The sequence below is a fragment of the Ascidiella aspersa genome, chromosome 1 (genome assembly GCF_963924565.1).
Source record: "Ascidiella aspersa chromosome 1, kaAscAspe10.2, whole genome shotgun sequence".
Taxonomy (NCBI): Eukaryota; Metazoa; Chordata; class Ascidiacea; order Phlebobranchia; family Ascidiidae; genus Ascidiella; species Ascidiella aspersa.
In genome coordinates this window covers 18,897,534-18,921,196 of record NC_139447.1, presented here as the reverse complement: position 1 = coordinate 18,921,196, position 23,663 = coordinate 18,897,534, and the positions used below count along the sequence as shown (strand labels likewise).

At 33.2% G+C, this 23,663-nt stretch overlaps 1 protein-coding gene across 1 annotated transcript in view; it reads right to left on the bottom strand.

Annotated features, from left to right (window-relative positions):
- LOC146168160 (polycystin-1-like) overlaps window positions 1–23,663 on the bottom strand; it is a 129,215-nt gene that overhangs the window by 79,330 nt on the left and 26,222 nt on the right. The window contains exons 12-23 of the mRNA XM_083389118.1: window positions 22,988–23,156; window positions 22,795–22,924; window positions 22,643–22,730; window positions 19,694–19,806; window positions 19,395–19,542; window positions 17,958–18,073; window positions 14,627–14,764; window positions 14,376–14,500; window positions 7,397–7,553; window positions 5,687–5,834; window positions 1,911–1,978; window positions 74–205 (exon numbers count right to left, since the gene is read on the bottom strand). Coding sequence (XP_083245244.1) covers window positions 74–205; window positions 1,911–1,978; window positions 5,687–5,834; window positions 7,397–7,553; window positions 14,376–14,500; window positions 14,627–14,764; window positions 17,958–18,073; window positions 19,395–19,542; window positions 19,694–19,806; window positions 22,643–22,730; window positions 22,795–22,924; window positions 22,988–23,156 — 1,532 coding nt within the window. The remainder of the gene's footprint in view (window positions 1–73; window positions 206–1,910; window positions 1,979–5,686; window positions 5,835–7,396; window positions 7,554–14,375; window positions 14,501–14,626; window positions 14,765–17,957; window positions 18,074–19,394; window positions 19,543–19,693; window positions 19,807–22,642; window positions 22,731–22,794; window positions 22,925–22,987; window positions 23,157–23,663) is intronic.

Below are 23,663 nucleotides of genomic sequence, written 5' to 3'. Positions count from 1 at the left end.
AAATGACATTGTAATGCAAATGGTATGTACAATTATTTTTAACAGTTTAATACAAATAAAGGATTATACTCACAGTTAATTTGTATGTAGAAGGTTTTCTAAACAAAAGATAATAAGCTGGTTGACATAATTTAAATTGATCTAGATCATCAACAATCCATGCTATGGAAACATTTTCGCCAGTAGACCATGATGCGGTAAACTTCTAAATATTACAAAAGTAAAATTGCTAAAAAGTATTATAATTAGTGTGTTCCATATGAAATGTATATATTGCATTGTATTTAACAATTGTTTTGTATATCATACAAAATAATAATGCAATTGTACTGTTTTATTTGATGGACTCAAGACTTTGTTGCTGTTTGCTTAAATCTATAACGTTTATGCAATATAACAATTGAATTGTGTGTTACACAATTTAATACAAGAGAAACAAATTGTTTATGCTTGCCCTTTGCTTAAACTTTATACTTGATTTCTATGCAGCTTTTCAGCTGTGGAGTCAATGGCCCTCACAATGTTTGTCAAAATCAGGTTGTTAAATGTCAATAAATATAAAAGGGACGCATAATTCAAAAGGGATGCACGATAGATTAATTTCGGTTAATTTCAACTGTTACACAGATGTGGTGTTATCTATTGTACTGTGGCTTAATTTAACAACAAAACAAAATCGGTTGGCTATATGTTATCTCTGTTTAGATGTTCTAAACATCAAATTTTTTTTTATTATGAAATAAAAAAATGTGAATTTTGATAACTAATGCAGTTATTTTTTTAATTGGAAAAAAAGTCAGCAGTTGTCAGATAACTGTTACGATAACAGTCGCATGCCAGATATAAAATGTAGAGTCAAACTTTATTAACTTAATCCGGGACGATTATCGGTGGCAACATATTCACCCAGTTGCTGGCAGAACAATGTCATCAACGCATAAGAAAGTTTTGAATATTAAGTTGTTTTGGCTGCGTGATAGTCGTACATTAATTGCACTGTATTTGAACAGTTGGTTGAGAAATTTTATTTTGTCTTAGCTTGGTTCAGGCCCGCATGCCAAATGTGGCCCTGAGAGTGCCTGTCAAATATATTTTTTGCCAACTTTAACTATAAGTAAACAAAAGATTTTTAGCGCTTCCAAGTATATCATAACTTTTTATGTGATTGCAAGTGTCATTCAGATGGAGATGATATAGTGCTTTTATGCATTAAGTACACGTCTAAGGTAAACAATTTTACACTGGTAAGAACTCCCAGTTTCTTAAATTATTTGTACTACAACATTAGTTGTCAAGTCAAATGTAAGGATTTTATGTTATTTTAACTTTTATACTTAAACTATTCAGCCCAAAGTTGATATTCTATGATTTATTTTGTGTGTACTAATCATGAAGCCAACTTGCGTTTTAAACAAAAGTATGTTACAGTTACCAAAAAGATGCTTGGATTTAAACACTATGAGATTTAAACGGCAAGGATTCAATATTAAAGTTTGAACAAACCTAGATAGTTTATATTGATCAATTTTTCAAGAAAATTATTTTCATAGATGAAAATTATTTTCATAGATGAAAATGTTTCCCAAGTATTAAAAAAAATTACCTTTAAATTAAGTGAGCCACTATGTCAACATCAGTTCTTTGTATTAAAAAAAGTTAAACTGATTTTGCCATTTCAACTGAATGCCATACAAATCTGTTGTTTTTTAAAAAGGGTTAGCACACATAGCAAGACAAGTTTGACTTGGTGTGGCTTGATAAGTCTTAAACAAATGTCAAAAATGTACATTAGTGTTACAGTTAATTCATAATAAATTTATAGATAAAATTATTACCAATAGTTTGAAATAAAAAATTGACCAGTTTAATTTGTAGAAAAACAATCATGAAACAATAAAACAGGTACTTGCCTGAGTTATACCAACAAGAATTCTTTTGATACCCACTGGCAAAATTGTGGCATTTGATATTTCAACTTCTGTATAATAAGATTCAATAATTTATTTTTTGTAATGTAGTTATGAAAAATAAACAGCCAATTTAAAATAAGATTTATTGCTCCATAGGCTTTACGAAAATCTTGAGTGAAAATTCAATGAACAAAGCCAATAACCCCTGCTAGATTGTTGTTTCAAGGTTGTATTAAAATTAGTCTTTATTACTATCTTAAAGGTTATCTAATGGATGTGTTTGTAAAATTTTGTCCCTCTTTGCCCTGTTGTTCTGTTTGTTTTTTAAAACAACAGACCTATCAACATGATAAAGCTGTCCCATTGAAAAAAGTGCACCTGTGCTCTCAACAAAAATGGAACAGAAAATGTGCCCTTACAATTAAACCAGTGTTCGCCAAACTGTGGGCAGCAGCTCAAATGTGGGTCCTTTCACAGTTTAGTGGGCACGCTAATTTTGAATAATGTGTTTTGGAAACAGAGTAGGATATCCAATTTGCAACTGTCGTTTGAAGAGAATTTACTTTTTTTTCATAACATTATTATGCTGCATCATGTCTTACCTTACAAATTAACATTTAATTCGTTAAACTATTAAAAATGGCTCTGCAGCCAACATTATGGCCGCGGCCCACAGTTTGCCGACCATTGATGTATAGTACACTGTAGCATGTTGCGCTAATTCTACAAAATTTTATTTCTTATAAATTAGGCTCCGCCTTTTAAATTTTAACCCGAAATAATTTGGAAAAGTGATTTTGACCAAACATGCTAAATATTTTTGACAAAGGAAATTTAAACAATTCATTTAAAAGGTTTAAAGGTTTAAAGGTAAAAGGTATCACTTGATCATCTAAATTACAAATACTTCTGACTAGTGTTCCCACATATCACTGTGTTTTATTATGGTCTTTGAAAACTAAATGTTTGGTGAAATACAGAAATCACCCTTAATTTTTTTTTTGTAGTTTTAGTCACTCCAGTTGAAGCTGCAACTTAATCTATGTTATGAATAAATGTTAGTCATATCGATAATTAATGATAATGATTCTTTGACAAGGAGCCTTCAAACGGCTTTACCAAATCAGTTGGAACTAGACGGGGGTGCGGTTGTTGTATATTTTGTCAGGGGATATATTTTCAGGGCTTAGTATTTATTTTCAATTTTTACTTTATTTTAATTTTTTTTTTAATATTTTGTATTGTGTACTTTATATTATATATTTTGTTTTTCATTTTCCTTAACTTGTTTCTGCAAGCAAAAACAGATATGGGCCGAAAACTTCCCCACTTAAAATATGCCTTTGATGCGAAAGGGGTTCAAATATGGCGTAGAATTTGGGGAATGATCGAAACATATATTTGATAAATAGAATTTACTTAGATAATGCATATGGCTATTTTATTAAATTTTGACCAGCTTACGTGTTTGAAAATCAAATATTATCATTCTCTTAAAGACTAAAAATGGTTTAACGCCTATGGTTTGCTATACTTTTGCAAACTTTCACTAGGTAATTTTTTACCATAGCTTGGTCCGAGCAATCACTGTTAAAACAGGCTTTAAATCTGTCGTTTCAAACAATATGAAAAACACTATTACGTGCCTAATACGCAAACTATTAAATCGAAAGTTTTGCTAGATAAGTTTAGGCCTGATGTTGGTATGCTGGTTGGAGCAAGATGCACAACAGGTGCTAACAGAGAGGCGTAGACTGCCTTAAGATTTTGCATTTAAACTTGCGGCGGTAAATACACCCTATTGACACTTAATTATTAGGCGAAGCTTATCGCGAAGTAATTGGTCGCCCCAAAAAATGCTGACGCCGCATTTAAAGCAAGCATTATAAATGTGTCGCCGATATTCTGCCTTGAACATCCCTACTCGAAATGCTTCCCTCCGTTAATTGTACGGTGGGTGAAACTTTATTCACGGCCTTACCTCTTTGTGTATTACCGCGACAATACAATGAAATACGATTTGGAGAATATTGGAAACATCGTATTTGGAGAATATTTGCTATTTGCACCTGTTCTGTATGTTACTCCAATCCAACATATCTACACACAATTATAAGTTGTGTATAATAATATAATAACTTATGGCTTTGAAGCGAAGGGGGTTGAAATATGGCGTAGATTTTGGCAAATGATCGAAACATACATTTGATCAATAAAAATTTACGTAGATAATGCTTACGGCCATGTTGTTACATTTTGGTCAGCTAGCATGTTTAAAAAGTCAATATTTTCATTCTCTCTAAATGATTTAACGTCTATGGTTTGCAATACTTTTTCCAACTTTTACTGTGTAAATTTTTACCATGCCTTGGTCTGAGCAATCACTGTTGAAACAGAGTTTAAATCTGTAGTTTTGAGCAATATGCAAACACGTTTATGTGCCTAATAAGCCACGTTTTATATTGAAAGTTTTGCCAATTTAAATCCAATAAACGCAAGGTTTATTTATTTATGACGCCATGTTATGACGTAGCTTTGTAACGTCGTCGTTAAGAATGCGTTAAACTTAAGCTTTTTGTTGTTGCGGCCCTTGTATAATTATATTTGCTTAGACCTGGTGTTGATATGTTTGAATGGTGCAACAATTACAACATGTGCTAACAGAGATGTGTACACTGCCTGTAGGATTCGCATTTAAATTTGCGGTGGTAAAATATTTTGTGTTGTAAGAGCAATAGGTTTTTTTACTTAGAGAGGCCTCTTTATGAAAGGCAAGTCGCATGTGCATAGTTTTACTAGGCAAGCCACTTCCAACACAAATGTTGCACGTGCGGGACAATAGGGCGCAGCAGGGATGCCAGCAGCCGCCTCGTCGCGACGCGAGCTGGACAAAGCAAGCGAATATGAACGAATTCTGTATGAAAGTTTTTCTGCTGCTAGATGGCTGTCGTTAGCTACAAAGTGCTAAAACGCAATATTTCAGGTTTTTACCCCCCAAGCAAAGGCCCCTGGGAGTGCAGCCTCATAAACTTTTACAAAGCACCTACATACCACTCTACGCCATGTCTGAAAATTTGAAGGTTCTACGATGTCTACTTTTTCTATAAAGCTTCGGACAAAAGTAGGTCTGAAACAAACCATAGGAAACCATAGGAAACCATAGGAAACCAAAAAAGAATAACGGCAAAAACAAGATATGTCCCGAAAATAAATTTTCGGCCCATATAATAATCAGGATTGTTACAAAGATAGGCAAGACAATAAGTTTCTAGCATGTTCTGAGGTTTAAACTCATGGCTATCCAAATCAGAACCAGTGTACTAATAACTGGATCAGTATCCTTGATCAGCACAATTTAGAATTACAGAATAAACCCATGTGTATAATTTATAGTCCAATTGAGAATGTTCTATTTTAGTTAATTTATTTTTTATCTGCACTATAAAAAAAATACAACTATATTTTTCATATAAATATATACAACTCTTAACCTCTGTAGACATAAAATATTTTCAAAAGGGATAAGAAATAGCTGTATCACATAGATAGATTCACACTAGAAATAAAGAGTTTTTTTTAACTGTGAGTGTTCCAGCATGTGAAAGTGGTCATGCTTGGCACCACACGTAATTGATTTATATTCATGCTGTTATATCTCAGAGTATAGGTTGCTCTACTTTTGACACAATAACCAAAACTAAAACACATTTCTTCAGCAAAAAAATAAAATATATTTTTTTAATATTTTACCAAGACTAAATTCGCAAAATACTCACCTTCAGAATTTCTGATGGTTGATGAGAGCATTTTATTTTTTTTGGTAGATTTTTCTGAAATACTAACTTTACAGCTATCGGAAGGCATAGTACCTAATGATGCAGTGTTAAAAACTGTTGCTGAGAAATTGTAAATTCCAGGATGCGTCTAAATACAAGTTATTAAAGATGCGTCCCATATTATTCAAGTATAGTAATATTATTTATAGTTTAATTGCAACTGTAGATATGTAAATGTATACTATTTAAATAACTAATGATCATTTTTAACATTAATTTGAGATAGTGGTTCCCAACCTTGGGGTCACAAGGGGTTTCTGGGGGGAAGGGGCTGTGAATTATTAGTTAAAGGAAAAATCTACATAAAAAAATATAAATGAAAAATTTAGAAGTAGAGAAGCCAATCACCCTTCAGTCTAAAACAGGGGTTTAGGAAAATACAAGTGCTTGCGCCCATTTGCTCATACAAACTTGTGTTTACCTGATGCAAAAATTCAAATTTTGAAAGTGGTATAAAATAAGGTAGGGTTTTTACATTTTAGGCCAGGAGACATCAGTCTTTAATTGCTGGTCATCAGATGCTTAGAGCATTTTGAGCAGTGGTGGAACCAGGTGGCCACTTGGCCATGCCTCCTAAACAACTATTGTTCGCCAACTTTTACTATGTAAATATATATATATGTATTTTTTTAATTGAGGCCTGTCTTTATTGTGTTTCAGTTCATTTCAAGTGAATCCGTTTATATCAAAGACCCTATGTGTATCACAGCATGTAATATAGCATGTAATATATGTATATTACAGAATGTAATATATTGTGCCTCGTGTGTCTAAGCCCCTTTACATTCAATTGAAAGTTTTGCCAATTTAAACAAAATAATCACATTTTTTTCGCGATTAGTCTGATTAGACTTTATTTAAATTAAATGTTTTCGCCTGAATTCATTAGAGAACGACATGTCTTTTTAAGATCAATTGTTTGATGCCGTTATGTTAAGTTATGTTATGACTTGACTTTTAAAGTCATCTCTAACAAAATTCTACTGGCGACTGTAAGAATGATAAAGACTGTTAATGCAGGCTTTAACAGCTGAAAAGTTGTGCGACCCTGGTCTACCTGTTGCATTTGTTGCAGTCAACAAGTCGTGCTTATGGCATTACCTTTGGAGAAATTGTGGACTTTTTATAGCCCTGTTTTCTACACTTGTAAAACGTTTTATTAGAACATTTATACACATTTAAACCTCTGCAACAATTTTCTTTTCCAGCAATGCAGGACAAAATCAGTAAAAATACAGATAAATACACGAATCAAGGATAATATAAATACATGAATTAGGAAATTTGCTTGAATAATATTTTTGCTTTTTCTATATTTAGACAATTTTAGTTTTAGACTTAGAATGACAAATCTGAACTAAATCAATCCCTATGTGCATCTTTCTTTGGGATCTGTTGGGATCAAAAAGTCAAAGTGTTGGGATTGGAGATCTAAACTGTAATCTTATATAGTTTTGCATACTTTTTTAATTTAACAAAATTGAATATGATTATAATTACATAATAAAAAACAAAATGCAAAATAGAGGGGTCACATAAGTTTTTAAAGAAAGGTTTTGTGAGAACCAAAACGTTGGAAACCACACTTTAAACAGTTTGAATTGTTACAATTTGAAAGAATATACTAAATCATGTAACAAAATTTCTTACAGGGATAAGGTTGGAAATTGAATGAAAAGTTTGGCTAGGTTGGGATGCATGCAATCGGACATCGCACCAGATATTATCTAACCATTGCACTTCATTGCTATTATAATGTAAATCTCCAAATTGTAGCAATGAATACAGCAACCCACTCTGCCGCCAACTACAAAAAACAAATAACTAATCACAAATGGTAAAAAAACACTATTTACATTAAACCATCAGCTTTAAATATTCTTAGCAAAGTAAAAGACCTGTAATGATATGTTCAGTACCACATCTCCAGTGATTTGCATTTGCAATACTACCAAAATAGTTTTATAAAAATAGAAAGTTAGAATTAGGGGTTGTTTTAAATTTGTTTATATAGCAAGATATCAGCATTTGTTCAGGTTGTCATTTGAAACCTACTGTTTTAAAACATCTGGATATTTTACTTATAACATTTTTAAACAAGAACACTCTAAAAGACAATTTTTTTTATAATTGTATACGTCAATTTAATAAGTCACATTTAGTGTACATATTTATAAACAACCTTGGACAACAAGATAATTCTGTTGACTCAAAATGCCTTCCTAAAAATTATGTCGATATTCTCGACCTATTTGGCCTTGATTCTAGCTTAGCCTTGATTTGCTTCCACTATTCAGGTTGACTGATTGCGATAAGCCTTTCCAAAAGCATCAGGTGTACTATAAATGGTGTGTCATTATCATTGACCAGAATGGCTCTCAAAAGAGCTTAATCACAAAATAAACATTGCTTATATGCATGTTTGAATTGCTGAATACGAGTGTTGATTCTCTTCACTTAAGTTTGTATGTATGAACAGGATGCAGAAAACAATGGTGCTATGGTTGTTTCTAGGGGTGCTCTCTTTTAAGCCCTTGTAGCTCAGTTAGAGCGAAGATCCTGGTATGACTGGAGGTTGTGAGTTAGAACCTTGCTAAAGGCTAGTTTGTCTAGCCTGGCCTTGCTTGCACTATATTCGTCATCATGCCGAATAATGGCATCTGGTGTAGGCCTTCTATAAAATGTATTTGTCATTGTTGGCCAGTATGACTCCCAGAAGGGCTCGATCATAGAATACACATGGTGCATATTTGTGTTACAGTTGCTAAAATGTATGCTAACAAATTTAGGTTAGCTTGCCCAAAGGCATCCAGTGTACTATGTGGCCTTGGTATTCCAATTGACAAATTAAAGCAACATGCTATCTAATTCTAGTTATATTCTTAGTCACATTAATTAAAGATGCCACAAGCTTGTATCAAAACATCTTAATAATCAAGATGAAAACAATCTACTCAACCATTTTGGCTCTGCAATTCATTATCAACCTACATTACAGACCATACATACTAGTGTACCCAATGCTAGTTATGTTTTATAATAGCCAGGTTACTTTGATGGTAAATTCCTATTTCTTTTTTTTTTCAAAAAAGCTAATTTGTTAAAAAACGTTTTTAAACAAAGGATACAAAACACACTTCATTTTAGGAAAGCTCTAAAATTATATATTTAACTTAAAACATGGAACTGGAACGATATGGAATAACTGTGGTACATGGTATCCGTATTTGAAATGATAAATCTTTTCTAAAAAAGAGTTTAAAAGATTTTAATATTAGTTTCAAATTTAGTGAAAATTAGTTATCATTAGCGATTGCCACAAATTTTAACAACTTTAACTAGTGCTTTTATTAGTAAATTTGATGAAGCAGAGACACCAATTGAGTTTGTTTATAGCATGTTAAACAAAAACACTATAAAAATAGTAGCATTCAAAACAGAAGAAAACAACTCGTTAACTCAAAAGATTATCACTTGTGCGTCTTTGATTTTCTGAATTTTAGACAAACTACTCGATAAGAAATCCCTTGTTGTTAAAAACTGTTGAGACCTACCTTTATTTAACTGAGAAAGCAATGGTAATGAAACTAAACCGAATTTCAGAAAAATTGTTGTACATATGTCACCATTGACATTTAAACCAACTGCCAAAATGTAGGTTAAACCTTGTCTTTTGTTTTTGAAGCATTTTGATTAAAGACATTCTGCTTTTAATATATCAACAGATACAAAGAAAAGGTTATGAGGTGCCAAATCAATTCTAAGTTTTGACTTGTTATAAGCGACAACATAAGCTCCATGAAAAGTGTAGTTGGCTTAATGCTTCTGTAAGACACCTGAAGCGAAAGATGAGCATGAACCTTGACATAATTAGAAAATTTACCAATGAGAAAGATTTACAAGGTCACAAACAGAGATGGTATACACAGTGCCATGTACACACACTGCAACACATCAACGACATGTGTCCCTAGTGCAGTGGTTCTTAAACTGGGGGGCGTGTGAGGTTCACAAGGGGGGTGAGAAATTGACAAACTCTGTATGAATTATGACTAAACATTAGGGCAAAGTGATATTTCCCTGCTACTAATACTCCAATTAAACATTTGTTATCGAAAAACAGTTACATTAGGGTTGTTCAGATTTAACTTTTTTTTTTAAATTTATGCTTCCTGCTTGATTTCCCATTATGTGTTGCATAAAAATGAGTTTCGTAAGTTTTCAAAACAATTGGACAACGTTTAGGGGCTCCGCAGACACCCCAAAGTTATCACACTGAAATTGCTAAAATCAGGGACTTCCCCTAATAGATACTGTACGTTTTTCTTAAAAAACACAGAAACCTTGTAATGTTTATATTAAACAATGGCAAGATAGCATCACTAATCTATTTTCCAGTTTTATGTAACTTAAAATGTGTTCTTAAAGCCCCCGAATCCCCACTTTTGGAGCTGTCATTTAATTTATCACATATGTACAATAAAATATATTTTAACAAATTGTATATTATGAAAAGCAAAGTATTTTAATCAATAGTGAATAAAGAAGGAATATAGCAAAAGTATACCAATGTCATAGTTAAAAAATGTTAAAAGGAACATCAATGAATAGCTTTTTTTATTTCTTAGCAAAGTTTTTTTTTTAAGAAAATCTGGGTATGATCGCCTGTGATCTTCAACAGCTTGTAGCAAGTTGTTTGTTACTGTGGATTGTCGGTTAATATAGCAGCACAATCTGTGTTTACTTTTAATCCCTCATTCTGTGGCATCATTCACAACTTTAACAGTACACAAAGACTTTAACTCGTTGTAACCATTATGAGCACCATGAATCGGAAGAATGCGTCGGCCAATGACATATCTGATTGAGTAGCGTAAAATAAACCAGGAATCTGTGCGAATCAAATTCTCTAAAGTGGTATAACCTTTGATTTTATGATGCAAAACTTGAATGCCTTGGTGAAAATCTTGAGGCTTTGCAGTTGAAAGAAGTTGTTGGGCAATTGCTGCCTTTGTGTCCTTGGTCATTTGTGGGTGATTACTAAACAAGGAAAATATGACAAGTTTGTCTAGAAAAATAGCATCATTACCCATCTGTTCAGACCACATAAACATTTTTGGCCATAGAAAACTTGTCCCATCCCCCTGTACCGTGTGTTGCACCTGCTTGATTGTCTTCTTCTTTCGTATGGACTATCTTATTATTCCAGTTCAAATGTCCGGGCAGAAGTCGAGATGCCAGCGTCGTCCAAGAGTGTCAGACCATTTGCGATATATCGGCACCGTGAGACTGTGATCTGCAGTCTGTTCCTCCAAACCACAGTCACAGAAGCTCCATTTATTCATGGAAGACCTAGCACGCCAGACCCCTGTTCTCAGCCTGTTAAGGCGAGTTTAGGCTCAAATAGACAGGCCAAAACCCTAAGGCTTATTGGAGGTGGTGGGGCAATAGTGGTGGAGAGGGGTGATCTTGCTCCTCGTTCCATTTGGTGGCCATTCATTCACCTAAACCAGAGCTTTCACATTTCTGCAGTGATTTGAGTGCAGCTGGTACTAAGGGGCATCTCGAGGATAGTAGCCTTTGGTATTGTGGCTTCTCTGGGGCGAAGCTCAGCGGGCTAGATGCCTGCCAGGGTCGGAATGTGAGTGTCCAGTCCAGATGCAATGCGAGGTATGTAGACGTGGAAATCCAAAGTTCTTCCATTGGTATTGACGGACAACACACGTTTAATTTCCTTGTTATTGAGGTGGACTAAGAGTCCTCTCAACACTGCGCCAATTCCCTTCAGCATGCAAGATCGTCCAGTCATCAGCGTATGCTTGGAGACTGTGGAGGGCAGATCACTGTAATAAACATTAAACAGCAAAGGAGCCAGAACTGATCCCTGAGGCATGCCGTTTCTAAGGTGTCATAACCTGCTTTGATGGAGCCGTTGTTTGTCTTAAAACAAAGCTGCGATTATGGACAAGTTCCATGATCATGCTGACCATGTGGTTGTTAAAAATATGTTAAATGACAATCCTCAGCAACGTGCAAGCTTGCTACAGGCTGTTGAAGATCATAGGCGATCATAAACAGGTTTTAAATAATTCAATAAAATGTATTTTATTGAATATATGTGATAAATCAACTGACAACTCTAAAAATGGGGTAAATTAGGACTTTGGGGGCTTTAAGAAAACATTTTAAGTTACATAAAACTGGAAAATAGATTAGTGATGCTTTCTTGCTATTGTTTAATATAAAAATTACAAGGTTTCTTTGTTTTTAAAGAAAAACATACAATATCGTGTTAGGGGAAGTCCCAGATTTTAGCAATTTTAGTGTGATAACTTTGGGATGTCTGCGGAGCCCCTAAATGTTGTCCAATTGTTTTGAAATCTTGTGAAACTGATTTTTATGTGACACATAATGGGAAATCAAGCAGGAAGCATAAATTTTCAAAAAAAGTTAAATCTGAACATCCTTACAGTTACATCATTCGCATTAAATGCAACTTACCTGAAAATAAATTGCTGTTCTGCTTTATGTTTTTTTATTTTGAAACAAGGTGAGGCAGGAGATTTGTTAAAACTGTAAAAGGGGGCGTGTCTCAAAAAATTTAACAACCACTGCCCTAGTGGAACAAAAGATTGTGTTTTTAAGAGACTTGTAATCAACTTCAGAAAGTTCAAAGGGATAATAAACAAGGCACTATGGCCAAATACAAAAACAAGCATGTTCTACATGAGAAGAGTAAAAAAAAAGTTAAAATATTTCTCTTAAAATGATCAAATTACTTGCAAAGACAGTTAAAGGCATATTAAATGCAACCAACTGGAAAATTGTCAGTTTTAAAAAAAGAAGAGAACCAAAAAATTAAACAGAATTAGTTGACACAGTGAGCCTCTTAGAATCTGTAAAGAGAGAGTGGTGTAGGTCAACCAAAATTGTTACAGAGGATGATGTTAAAATTACACTTTGTCAGGTTTAAGTTTGTATGTTGCTTGATAAAAATAGCATGATGCTGGGCCTTTTATCTTAGCATGGTCCAGACCAAAAAGAGTGCTATAAACTGTGTAAATTTCAACACTTTTAGCACAGCACTGATCATAGCCATATCCGGGACTAAATGGAATTGTTTATTTTGTCGAAGTCAGACCAAGGACTCAAGTAAGACTATCAATTCCTAAGTAAGACATGTACTTGTGAGCAAAAATTTGAAACTTCAAGGCTACAAACTGTAAACTGTAAAGGTTTGATAAAAACACATTTTGGGTGGGTGAGTTACATAGCACCTCAATAATTGATTTCTGACTAACCACCCCATTTTAGTTAGGTGGTAAACATAGGGCTGTAGAATTTAGCAAGTCTGGGTAAAGTCTTTTAAAACCAATTCAACAGCTCTACTGGCAGCAGACTGTCACAGTCAAAGAGGTGGACAACACAATTCTATCTTTCATGCGTAAATCAATGGATTGTGATGTTTACTAAAACAAAACATCATTTCTGATATCTAAAGGCTGCTCTCTTTACAAGAACTTTCTGGTATAACAGAGAAACAAGCTAGTGGAGTGAGTTTTTAAACATGCAAACAAATCATACAATGCAAAACACACCAATCTTAGGGTACTAAGAAAAATAAATAAAATTTAAATTTGAACGTGAGAATAAAATTTAAATTGAACGTTATTTTACCTTACATATTTTCAGCATGAATTAGTTTAATTTGTATATTCTGGTAATTCTTATTCAAATTTAATTTTGAAAACCTGAAAAACTCAATTTGGATCAATCTTATAGTAGAAATTTAAGAGTTTAAATTTAAATTGCTGAAAAACTCTTGTTATTTAAGTCCATGAAAGGTAAAAATAAATGTCTTACCTGTAACAGAAGTATAATTTGTGAAACTTACACTTATATTGATCAAATAAGTAAACTCAAAAACCTTTTGTTTTGCTAATCGAAATGCTAAGAAAAGGCAGAGTTATACTGATCAGGCTTCTAGCAATTATTTCAAACCCTTTTCGATATTGTTTTGAATGAAATATAAACCATTTGATCCACCAGCAAATGACATTATTTTTTATCGACAAATAAGCAAAAGTAATAAAAATAAACATGGAAAGGTAATGTTTTCAAGATTATTAGGCCAAAATTTGCCTTTAGCATTAAGAAGCTAATTTTTACTGGCAATTTATTGTTTTCTGATAAATTTTCCGTACCAGATAGGAAATTTCAATGGCTTTCAAAACTTGGTTATATTGCAAAAATCAATTTGGCATCCGATCAGATTAGATCACCTATACCTAGTTTTGGGGGGTCCATGAAAGGCAAATTGAAACATTAGTGTATATTTAAGAAGTAATAAATTTATCAAAGAAAACAATTTAATTAAAAATAAAACGGTTTGTACTAAATGCATTAGGACTCCATTTCACTTTCATATTTTTAAACCGAAATAAACAAATTTGTAAAGTCTATTTGAATTGTGACATAAATTATGACTTCATTTTTTAATTTTTTGGCCTACCGTGGTCCATGCGAGGCAAAAAAAGATTTAGGGGTCCGCAGTAAAAAAAAAGAACCCCTGACCTATCCTATATGGACCCAGGTAACGACGCTAAACTATTAAGTATAAGAAAATTACCTGCTTAGAGAACTATTTTTACATTTAAGAGGTAGTTTAGAAAGGTCCTTATCAAAGGTGATTGCTGAAAACCCAATACCAATGACATCATGCTTTTCCAATTCCACAGTGTTATTGAAAACAAACTAAGAAATATATGAATGTTTTTTCATATTTTATTTATTGTGCAGAAGTAGTAAATTAAAACGTATGCTTTAGAATGGATAATTACCATTTGTAACAATACCAAAACAATAAAAATAAAAACAAACCTGGTATAGCTTTACCCCAGTTTCATTTATCATAATCGGTTGGTTATAAACCAATGAATAGTTAGGTACTTCTCCTAAGTGACGTGCAGGTTTCTTTATATTAGTTTCCATATACCAGTTACAAGGTTCATCCAGAGGCTAAATAGAAGTTGATTATAAAAAAGTTTGCATAAAACCAAATTGTAAGGAAAGGAAAATATAAAAATAAATTATTATTACATCACTAAGGTGTGTTCACAAGTGTATCATTGTTTTGTACTACTTTAAAAAAAAACAGGTTGTTAACAACAATACAAAACTGATTAAATAAGTTGTCTGCTAAGTACTTCCATGCAAGTCAAACAAGGTTTTAACAGTTAAATTTACACAAACACTGTATATATATAAGGCGCATAAATAACCTGATCTGTCTTATAAGACTTTATGCAAATATTCTTAAATTGCAAAACTGCATTTTCCAAAACTTGCCTTTTAGGTATAAAGTAACCTAACTACAGAGTGATTTCATAATTAAATTTATTTACTTCTTTTATGCCTACATTTAGAATTGTTTCTATTTAGGCTGTTCATCCTCATAAAACAGTAAAAGATTTGGAATATTAAGATTAAAAATCTAAATAAAAGTTGTAGAAATTCAGTATATATTTGTCCTAATAGACCTTTTTTATGACAAACTGAATGTGTAAAGTAGGAAGATATCTCCTCGCTCTTACACGTAAATGATAACAATGGCTTTAAATGGCACTTATATACTTTAGATTTTTCTGTCTTATTCAATGTCAGTCATTCATAAAGTATAGTCTTTAAAAGGGAAATACATTTCGCCACAAAATATGGCATCATCAGTCTCTAGAAAAAAACAAACAATACAAACACATAAACTGGCTGGTAGCAATTGAAAGTAAAAATGACAGCAGAACCAAAAGCAATGTATGGCGAGTAATTGTAGGTTAAAAATATTAAGTTATAGGTATAGAAAATTAGACACTCATACCGCCCAAGTCTTGGAAATAGCAAACAGCTGTGTTGGTAAAGCAAAAGGGAAATAAAAAAGGAGGCAAGAGGTGGAAATAAACTAGATCAGACAAGCAGTGGAGGTTTGTTGTAAACCATAACTAAAAAATAAAACAATGTAAAATAAAATAAGAAACCACATAATTATTAAATTCCAGGCAAAATCATATTTTGAATGTTAATACTGGCATGAACTGAATTTGGCCACTTATCTTCGGCTATATCTAAAAGACAATACAAAAGTTCGTCAACAAATTACACATAAAAACAATCAGGAAGCAACGGTTTGCGAGACAAATAACTTTTATGAAACATACAGTACATCGCAAGCCATTGCAGACTCACCGAATCTGTTGATCTATGATGCAAGCAGGGCAGGCTAGAAAAACAACTAACCTGCAGTGAGGTTCGAACTCACGACCTCCAGTCAAGTTGGGACCGTCGCTCTACCAACTGAGCTATGCAGGCTCAGAGAGGAGCGAGTCGAGAAACAACCAAACGCTAATGCTTGCTCAATCTGTTAGTACAAGCAATTCAAATGAAGGGGATCCACAGTACCATATCATTTATTCAATGAAACATGCACACATATGTGTTTTAGCAACTGAGATCTAGCCCTTCTGCACAAACATATGTGTGCATGTTTCATTGAATTTTATGAAACATAACGTGATGTTGTTGTAAAGCAGCCTTTAAGGAATTCCGTCGGATTTGAAAGAGCACTTGCGGTCATTTCGATAAACACACTAATATTGTCGTTGCTTCCAGATTGTTTTTATACGCAATTTGTCACCCAACCTCCATATTATCTTTTAGACATAGCCATAGAATAATGGCATAATAAAGTTCATAACAGTATTAACAATCAAAAACTGATGAAACTTTATCGCTTGTTGCCACATCTTGCCCTCTGTTTTCTTTTCGCTTTACCAACAAAGCTGGTTGCTTTTTCCAAGACTTGGGCAGTAGGATGGTCTAGTTTTCTACCCCTATAACTTTTAACTAATTTTTTTAACCTACAATTACTTACGATGTGCGTTGCTTTTGGTTGTACTGTCATTTTTACTTTTACTGTTAATTGCAACAACCAGTTTACGTGTTTGCATTGTTTTGTAGTTGTTTTTTCAAGAGACTGATGATGCCATATTTTATGGCAAAATATATTTTCCTGGTAAAGACTAGACTTTATGAATGACTGACTTTGACTGAGACAGCAAAGTCTAAAATATATTTAAACCTTTTCTAAGGTGCAAATTGAAACACACACCAAGACCTATAAAGCAACAACATCCGAAGCTAATAAAACCATAGTATTTAAAGCAGGGTTTGTCAACCTACAGTCTGCCAATGTAATCTCCACTACCACTACTAAAAGCTGGACACAAGGCCATTCCTAATTATTTTTAGTTTTTAACTATATAAATGCAATTTTTTCATGTTTGTGCCAATCCCTTTATCCTGAAGGCGCTATGCATGCAGAATAAGATTTAAATGGCCTTGTTTGGAGAAATTATATTTTCGTTTTACTTTTAATGCACAATGAAATATATGGCGCTGCTAGAAAGTATTGTTTTACAGGTTTTCACTGTGACTTTAGCCTAAACGCCCTGACCTTTTTCAAGATGCAATTTCGGCCAAATTAATCTGGTTAATAAAACATTTTTGCGCTAAACTATAACGTCTTTCTGATTTAGCGATTGTGAAGTATGCAACATCTATCTCAAAATTTCAGTAAGATACGCGCACGGTTTCTGCAAACATTCTACGCTTAAAAATGCAGTCATCCAAATTAAAAGTTTTGTCCAATACGCAAATTTTCTGCGCCTCGCACTAGTTTCACCAGTCTCATAACACTCGATTCCTTTTGCGCACATTGAACGATAGCATCAAGATTATGGAGCTTATATGTCTTTGACAATGCCTTGTGGCGTCTTTTTAAACATTTCATGCACCGACCAAACGAAAATCGTTGATCCGCGCATGTAGCATATACTTTATGTGGCCCGCAAAGAATATGCAAGAAATATTGTGGCCTGCGATGCAGTCAACCTTGGACCACCCTGCGATAGGACAATTAAAAGTGATTTCATTTTGATATAGTTCTGTGAAGCCAGTTTATAATATAATTTTAAGGCAAATACATATAATAATTATTGAAGTTCTGGCAAAATAAGCAAAGTTTCTTCTTATAACATCATTGTCTAGTAATTTTTTGTGACACTTTCAAGGTATTCTTTTCAACAGTTGAATAAATTAACAAAAAAGCACTTAATAAAACTACTCAAATCATGCAGGTAACAAATCATAAAAGTCTTACCCGACAATGATCTGAAGAAATATTGAAAACGCACCATTGTTTTCCAACTGAGCAATTAGATTCCTGTTGTGCGCAATGCTTATCAGCACATGTTGAAAAAGGGTTACCCTTACAACCTAATTATACACAATATATTAAATCTAAACAATATCAAGAAAAAATAATAATAATAAGCAATTTACAGTAACATCCTATTTAAATTATTAACTAGAACCTGATTATATCACGCAAACTAATGATTAAGCGCTGTGAGTACAGTTTCATGAGTGTCTTGCAAGTATAAGATACTTTGCAAAACAGTAAAAGTAGGTTAGACTGCTATCAAAAAAGTTTGATCAAGGCAAGAAATTAATTGTCAATGTTCGGTTATGTCCAAAACAAAAAAGTAAAACAAATGAAGCCTCTTTCCCAGGTTTTTGGACAATAAGTTAAATCTTTAAATTGATGGTATACGTTGAGCAAAGCTAGTAGAATCCTAAACAAATAACAATTTCACAGGACAACTGTAATGCCTCTCAGCAGTGGTTTAACAAAATTGAAGCAAATTGAGATTTTTTTTAATTTTTATTCACCAGGAAGGGGCAAAGTGAGAGATTGTTTGATAAATTGTAAACATCAATAAATAACAATAAATCTAGACTTTGTACAAAAGCATATAAAAGGTATTGCACAAACATATACAGGGCTCACCGTTTGGGTGGGTGTTATTTTATCGCTAGCTAGAGCATTGTTACACTTCGGCAAAATTCTTAGCTTCTAAAATAAAGTCTATATATTTATTTACTTGCCTGGCATGACAAATGGTATCTCATAAACAAAGATCGTGTTTGATAGTTACTATCACTTTTATAGGAAATTATCAAATTCATACAAGTAGGTGATTAGTCAAATTAAAAGATTTATCAGATGTTATTGCTCAATTATTTTTTATTGTTATAATCATATGAAGTGGTATAAAGGCATCGAATGACATAGATAAAAAAAACTAAACACACTAAGTCTTAAAGACACCCTCCATCAATATGGCAAAATTATCACAAGATGGCTCATAACTTTTAGTTTTTATCTTTTTTTCAATCAGGGCATGAACCATAATTTTGACTATTTCTCAGTTACACTCCATGTATGACTTCTTGAATGCTATATCAGGTGAGAAAAAGTTTGTGATTAATAAGGCCAAATTTGGCAATTTGTGTTTATACCTAACCGCAAGCCAGATTTTTCTGGCCTGGTTGCTCACAGTGCAATCCTAATAAGGCTATATAATTACGGTAAAACACTTTCTAAGGGCATCTGGTAGATAACATCAACCAAATGACCAATGCAGTAGGCATTACTTTTACCACTATAGCAAGTTAGTATTAAATATATTTCAAACAATTAAACCTTTCCTTTTTTATTTTTTATTTTTTTAATAATTATAGCACTTGAAGTTACCTGGAGGAATAAGCTTCAAGGTATCCGGACAAGAAGGCCGGTATACCTGAAGATAAAGTGGAAATGCTGATGATTGAGCAACTAATTCCCACGAAATCAAAGTTGCTTTTGAGGAGAGCCACAATCCAGGTAGTAACAAAACATATTTCTACAAAATGAAAATAAAAGCTATAAATCAACCAGTTAAAAGTTTTAATATTTTTAACACATGTAACAATGTTTCACTTTTTAATGTGGCACTATAGTCAATACAGAAGATTTTCTTGAAACTTAAATGACTTATTACAATGTTGACAAACCTGAGTAGTAGTAGCAGTTTCAGAAAATACTGGCATTGTATTGACAGTTTTCATATAAGAGTGTTGGAAAACTCCTGTTCCAACCAAGAAGTCTTTAGGTCCAGAAACAGATTCTGCAAATTACAATGTATGTTTTTTTGAATTTTTTGCAAGCAACAAATCTTTGTGACATAAAAGTGAATGTGTCAGAATAACCTCAGGCATTTCACAAATATAACTGTTCAGGCAGTCATTGCTGTATTTTTTACAGTTCACACCCAATATCTATGTGTCTTTTAAAAATTATTGTACTTTCTTGGCCCCCATACTTATTTATGCAAAACACCAGTATTTTCCCTTTAACCCTACAATAAAGAAGTCATTACTGAACCGCGTTTGATTGATTAACGCTCTTTAAATATGTAACAACTTTTCTGAAGCAAATGCTTGTAAAGCAGAAATGCACATGCCAATATCATCACTCCTTGTCAGATGTATAAAAAAATAATCATCCGGTACTGGTAAATTCAATTTTGTGACCAAATACAAGTTGATAAGGGCTAAAACTAGTTTAATTATGGATGAACATTTAGCACTTAATGCCCAGGTATAAGCTATTTCCCAATTGCATTTGACATGAGACATTATTTTGCAAAGTATCCCTGACAAAACTCAGTTATGACTTTCACACAATTCATTAGACTAGCAAGCCAGCAGTTGTACTCTCTTCAAATTGGAGAAAGATGCAACCAGTATCCTTTTATGCAAAGGAAACAAAACCTATTCGACAAAAATAAATTTAAACTATTTTTAAAATTGTATTTACTGTGTAAAACATATTAGTGTCACTTGTACTTTGTTACAAAGGTTATCTATGACGACCCCCCTCCACAATGCAATACAAAATATCACTCCAAGTCCTGCATAACTCTTGCTTTACAATGAAAACATATTGACAAGGGCCCTCACTCATTATGATTTAAAATAACTTCTTTCTGATGTTACTGTGAACTGCTTTTCCAAAACTCTAAGTAGGACACAAATCATTAAGGATTACTACTCGTCATGAAAGCTTAAGAACCAGTGAGTTACACCATATACCACAACTGAATTCATCCCAATGTTTAACATGGTAACCCTAGTGCACTGGTATGCAACCTGCGCCACTTTCGTGGGTGTGGTCTGGCTTGAGTAACTTGAGAGTAAATCGCCACCTTAAACTACCTAAATGCAAAAATTTTACCTGTTTTCGAATATGTATGTTTTGCCCATTTTAAGGATCTTTTCAGCCTAAAAGCGCCGTGCTTACATACCATTTACAGCCCAGCGCGTTGTGGACTCAAGACTCTATACAAAATACAATTTCTGTTTTACTATTTAATGCAATAGTTCAGTGATTTTCAACTTATGTTCCATAAAAGATCGACGGTGCTCCGCAAGAAATTGACCAACTTTTCAAATGTTACATGGAACACAACTCCTGTCAAAAATCACTGGTATAACACAATGGGTTTAAATCGCTTATATTGGTTGAAAATTATCCACTATCACAGGGGTAGCCAACCAGTCAGATTACAAGTGCCACATTTTTACTTGGTTAACCAAAAAGAGCCACACTTTTCTCAGGTTGAGGTAAAAAAAGCCATATAAAGTTTGTGCTCATCAACACAGGCCCAGATAACGCACTAACAAAAATTAAAATTAAAAAAAAATTGTTAGGCATTATTATTGATAAACCTTCTGTGTCCCCTATAATTATGTTTATCCATAACTTAAAGCCACTATGTATACGATACCACAGGGATAGCAAACCTCTGACCCGCGGGTCATAAATTGACCCAATACAGTTTTTTTAATGATCCACTTGGCTTTTCAAATATCAGATAAGATAACTAAACATTTTAGAAATAAAATAGTATATTTACCAAATACAAGATTGTTTCACCAAGTATTTCCTATAAGTCACTAAAATTAAAAAACAGGTTAAAATAGCCTACCATCCTTAGAGCATTTTACGACAGTATTTTAAAATCCCTTTAAGAAGTGAGGATAACAAATGAAGAGATTAGCTCAAGGTTACTTGGCTTTGGCTGTGATGGAGCTAATGCAATGGTAGGAAAAAAGGTTAGCATTTCAGCCTTATTAAAGGGTTTGCAGCCTAGCATTGTGGTTATCCACTGCTTTGCACATCCTTTCCCCCAAAGAGGCTATAAAATAGAGAAAGCTATAAGAAAGTGTTCTTGTCCTGTTAATGTGGATACTATTTATACCATAACAAACCCAAAACTGCATCTAAACCTTAAACATCGGCTTGCCATATGTCCAGGTTTAAAGGCCTTGTCTCGGTGTCTCGCCCGGTTAACCAATTTGTCCCGGATTTTTCAATTTGGGATTTACAAAAAAAAAATTAAAAATGTAAAAACTTAGCCATTTAGCAATTCTTTCTCAAAACTAAGTAATACTTTTTACTTTTCATTTTGGGTTGGTAAGGCTGTCAAGCAAATTTTTTTAACACAAATTAATTATTTTTCCAGCGGGTGTTAAGAAATATTTTTCTGGGGGTGAGGTTGCTGGGGCTAGTTCCTTTTTTGGGTGTGGTGAGTAAAAAAAATTAAATGGATAGTATCCGGCGGGTGCTGGGAGATATCTTTTTGAGGAAGGTAAGTGAGCGCTGTAGCAAACCATTCACCGTTAAGCAATTTTTATTTTCATGGATGTTTTTCATGTATGACGCAGTTTGGTGCCGGTATTATTTGCTTGAATATTACGCAAGTCTAAACAATTGCTGTGACAACTTATAACTTGTTAGTAATTCTGGATCGACAAATGTTGCGGGTTTTCAGCATTACAAATCAAATTGAAGTAGTAACATACTGATTGACTTAATACAGCAAATGTGTTTTGTTAAACTTGTGCCACCTGCTTAATCTATACAATGCTAAAAATATCCAGTAACACTTTATTAATTACCTGCTGAATAATATTGGCAAATAAATCCAACCTCCTCCCAACAGTTTCTTGCCAACCATTTTCCAGAATTGTTAGTAGCTATACAATTCTACAAATTTCAAAGGTAAAAAACATTTTTTTTTAATATCAAAGTAAAAGCTATTTTACTTTACCTTTGGACTCTCTTTCAAAGATATGTTTGATTCTCCATAAACTGAACTAATATTGGCGTTAGACATTTCTTTACCATTTATGAATGTCAGTGTACCTTTTGTAACTTTATGTACACCAATCCAGAACAAACTGGAAAATAAATTTAACAGATATAGATATGTGTTCAAAGTTATTTTAAACATAGAAACCTACCCAAAAGGTGGCATGTTGTTGTTGATTAATTCCTGCAAAGCATTGGAGTCAATTACAGCCAAGTCACCACCATTTTGCTGGCAAATTACTTGGGAATCAGACCAAGTATGAGATAAATTAAACCATTTGTAGCAAACTTCAACAGAATTAAACATACAACATGTTGAGTCTAAAACCAAATGTAAGACAAGGTATAATTAGTATTTTCTGAATATTTGAAAACTTTAAATGACACATACAGGATAACAGCATAAATAAGTTATAAATAAATAAACATGAACCATGTCTCTCTGTTGCTTATGCATTTCAAATTGAGAATGAATTTGGCTAAGAACCAATTGTAATAAATCTACTAATGTGATCTACTGCAGACGACAATCCAATCAAATTAAACAGTGATTCAATTTTGGGTCCCAACCATAGGTTAAGGAACACTACTCTAACTAGTAATGCAGGTGAAATTGCATTTTGGAAAGAGTTAGATGCTAGACCAGCGTATCTTAACCGGTGCAGTACGCCATGGAAGATGGCTGATGCGCCGTGGAAAAATAATCAAAAATGTTACAAAAATTCTGTATTCTGTTTAAAATTAGCGACTGATAGTTGATTCCAACAATAAGACCAAAAATTGAATAATATCAATATCGGAATAAAACACAGTAAGAAATAGAATCAA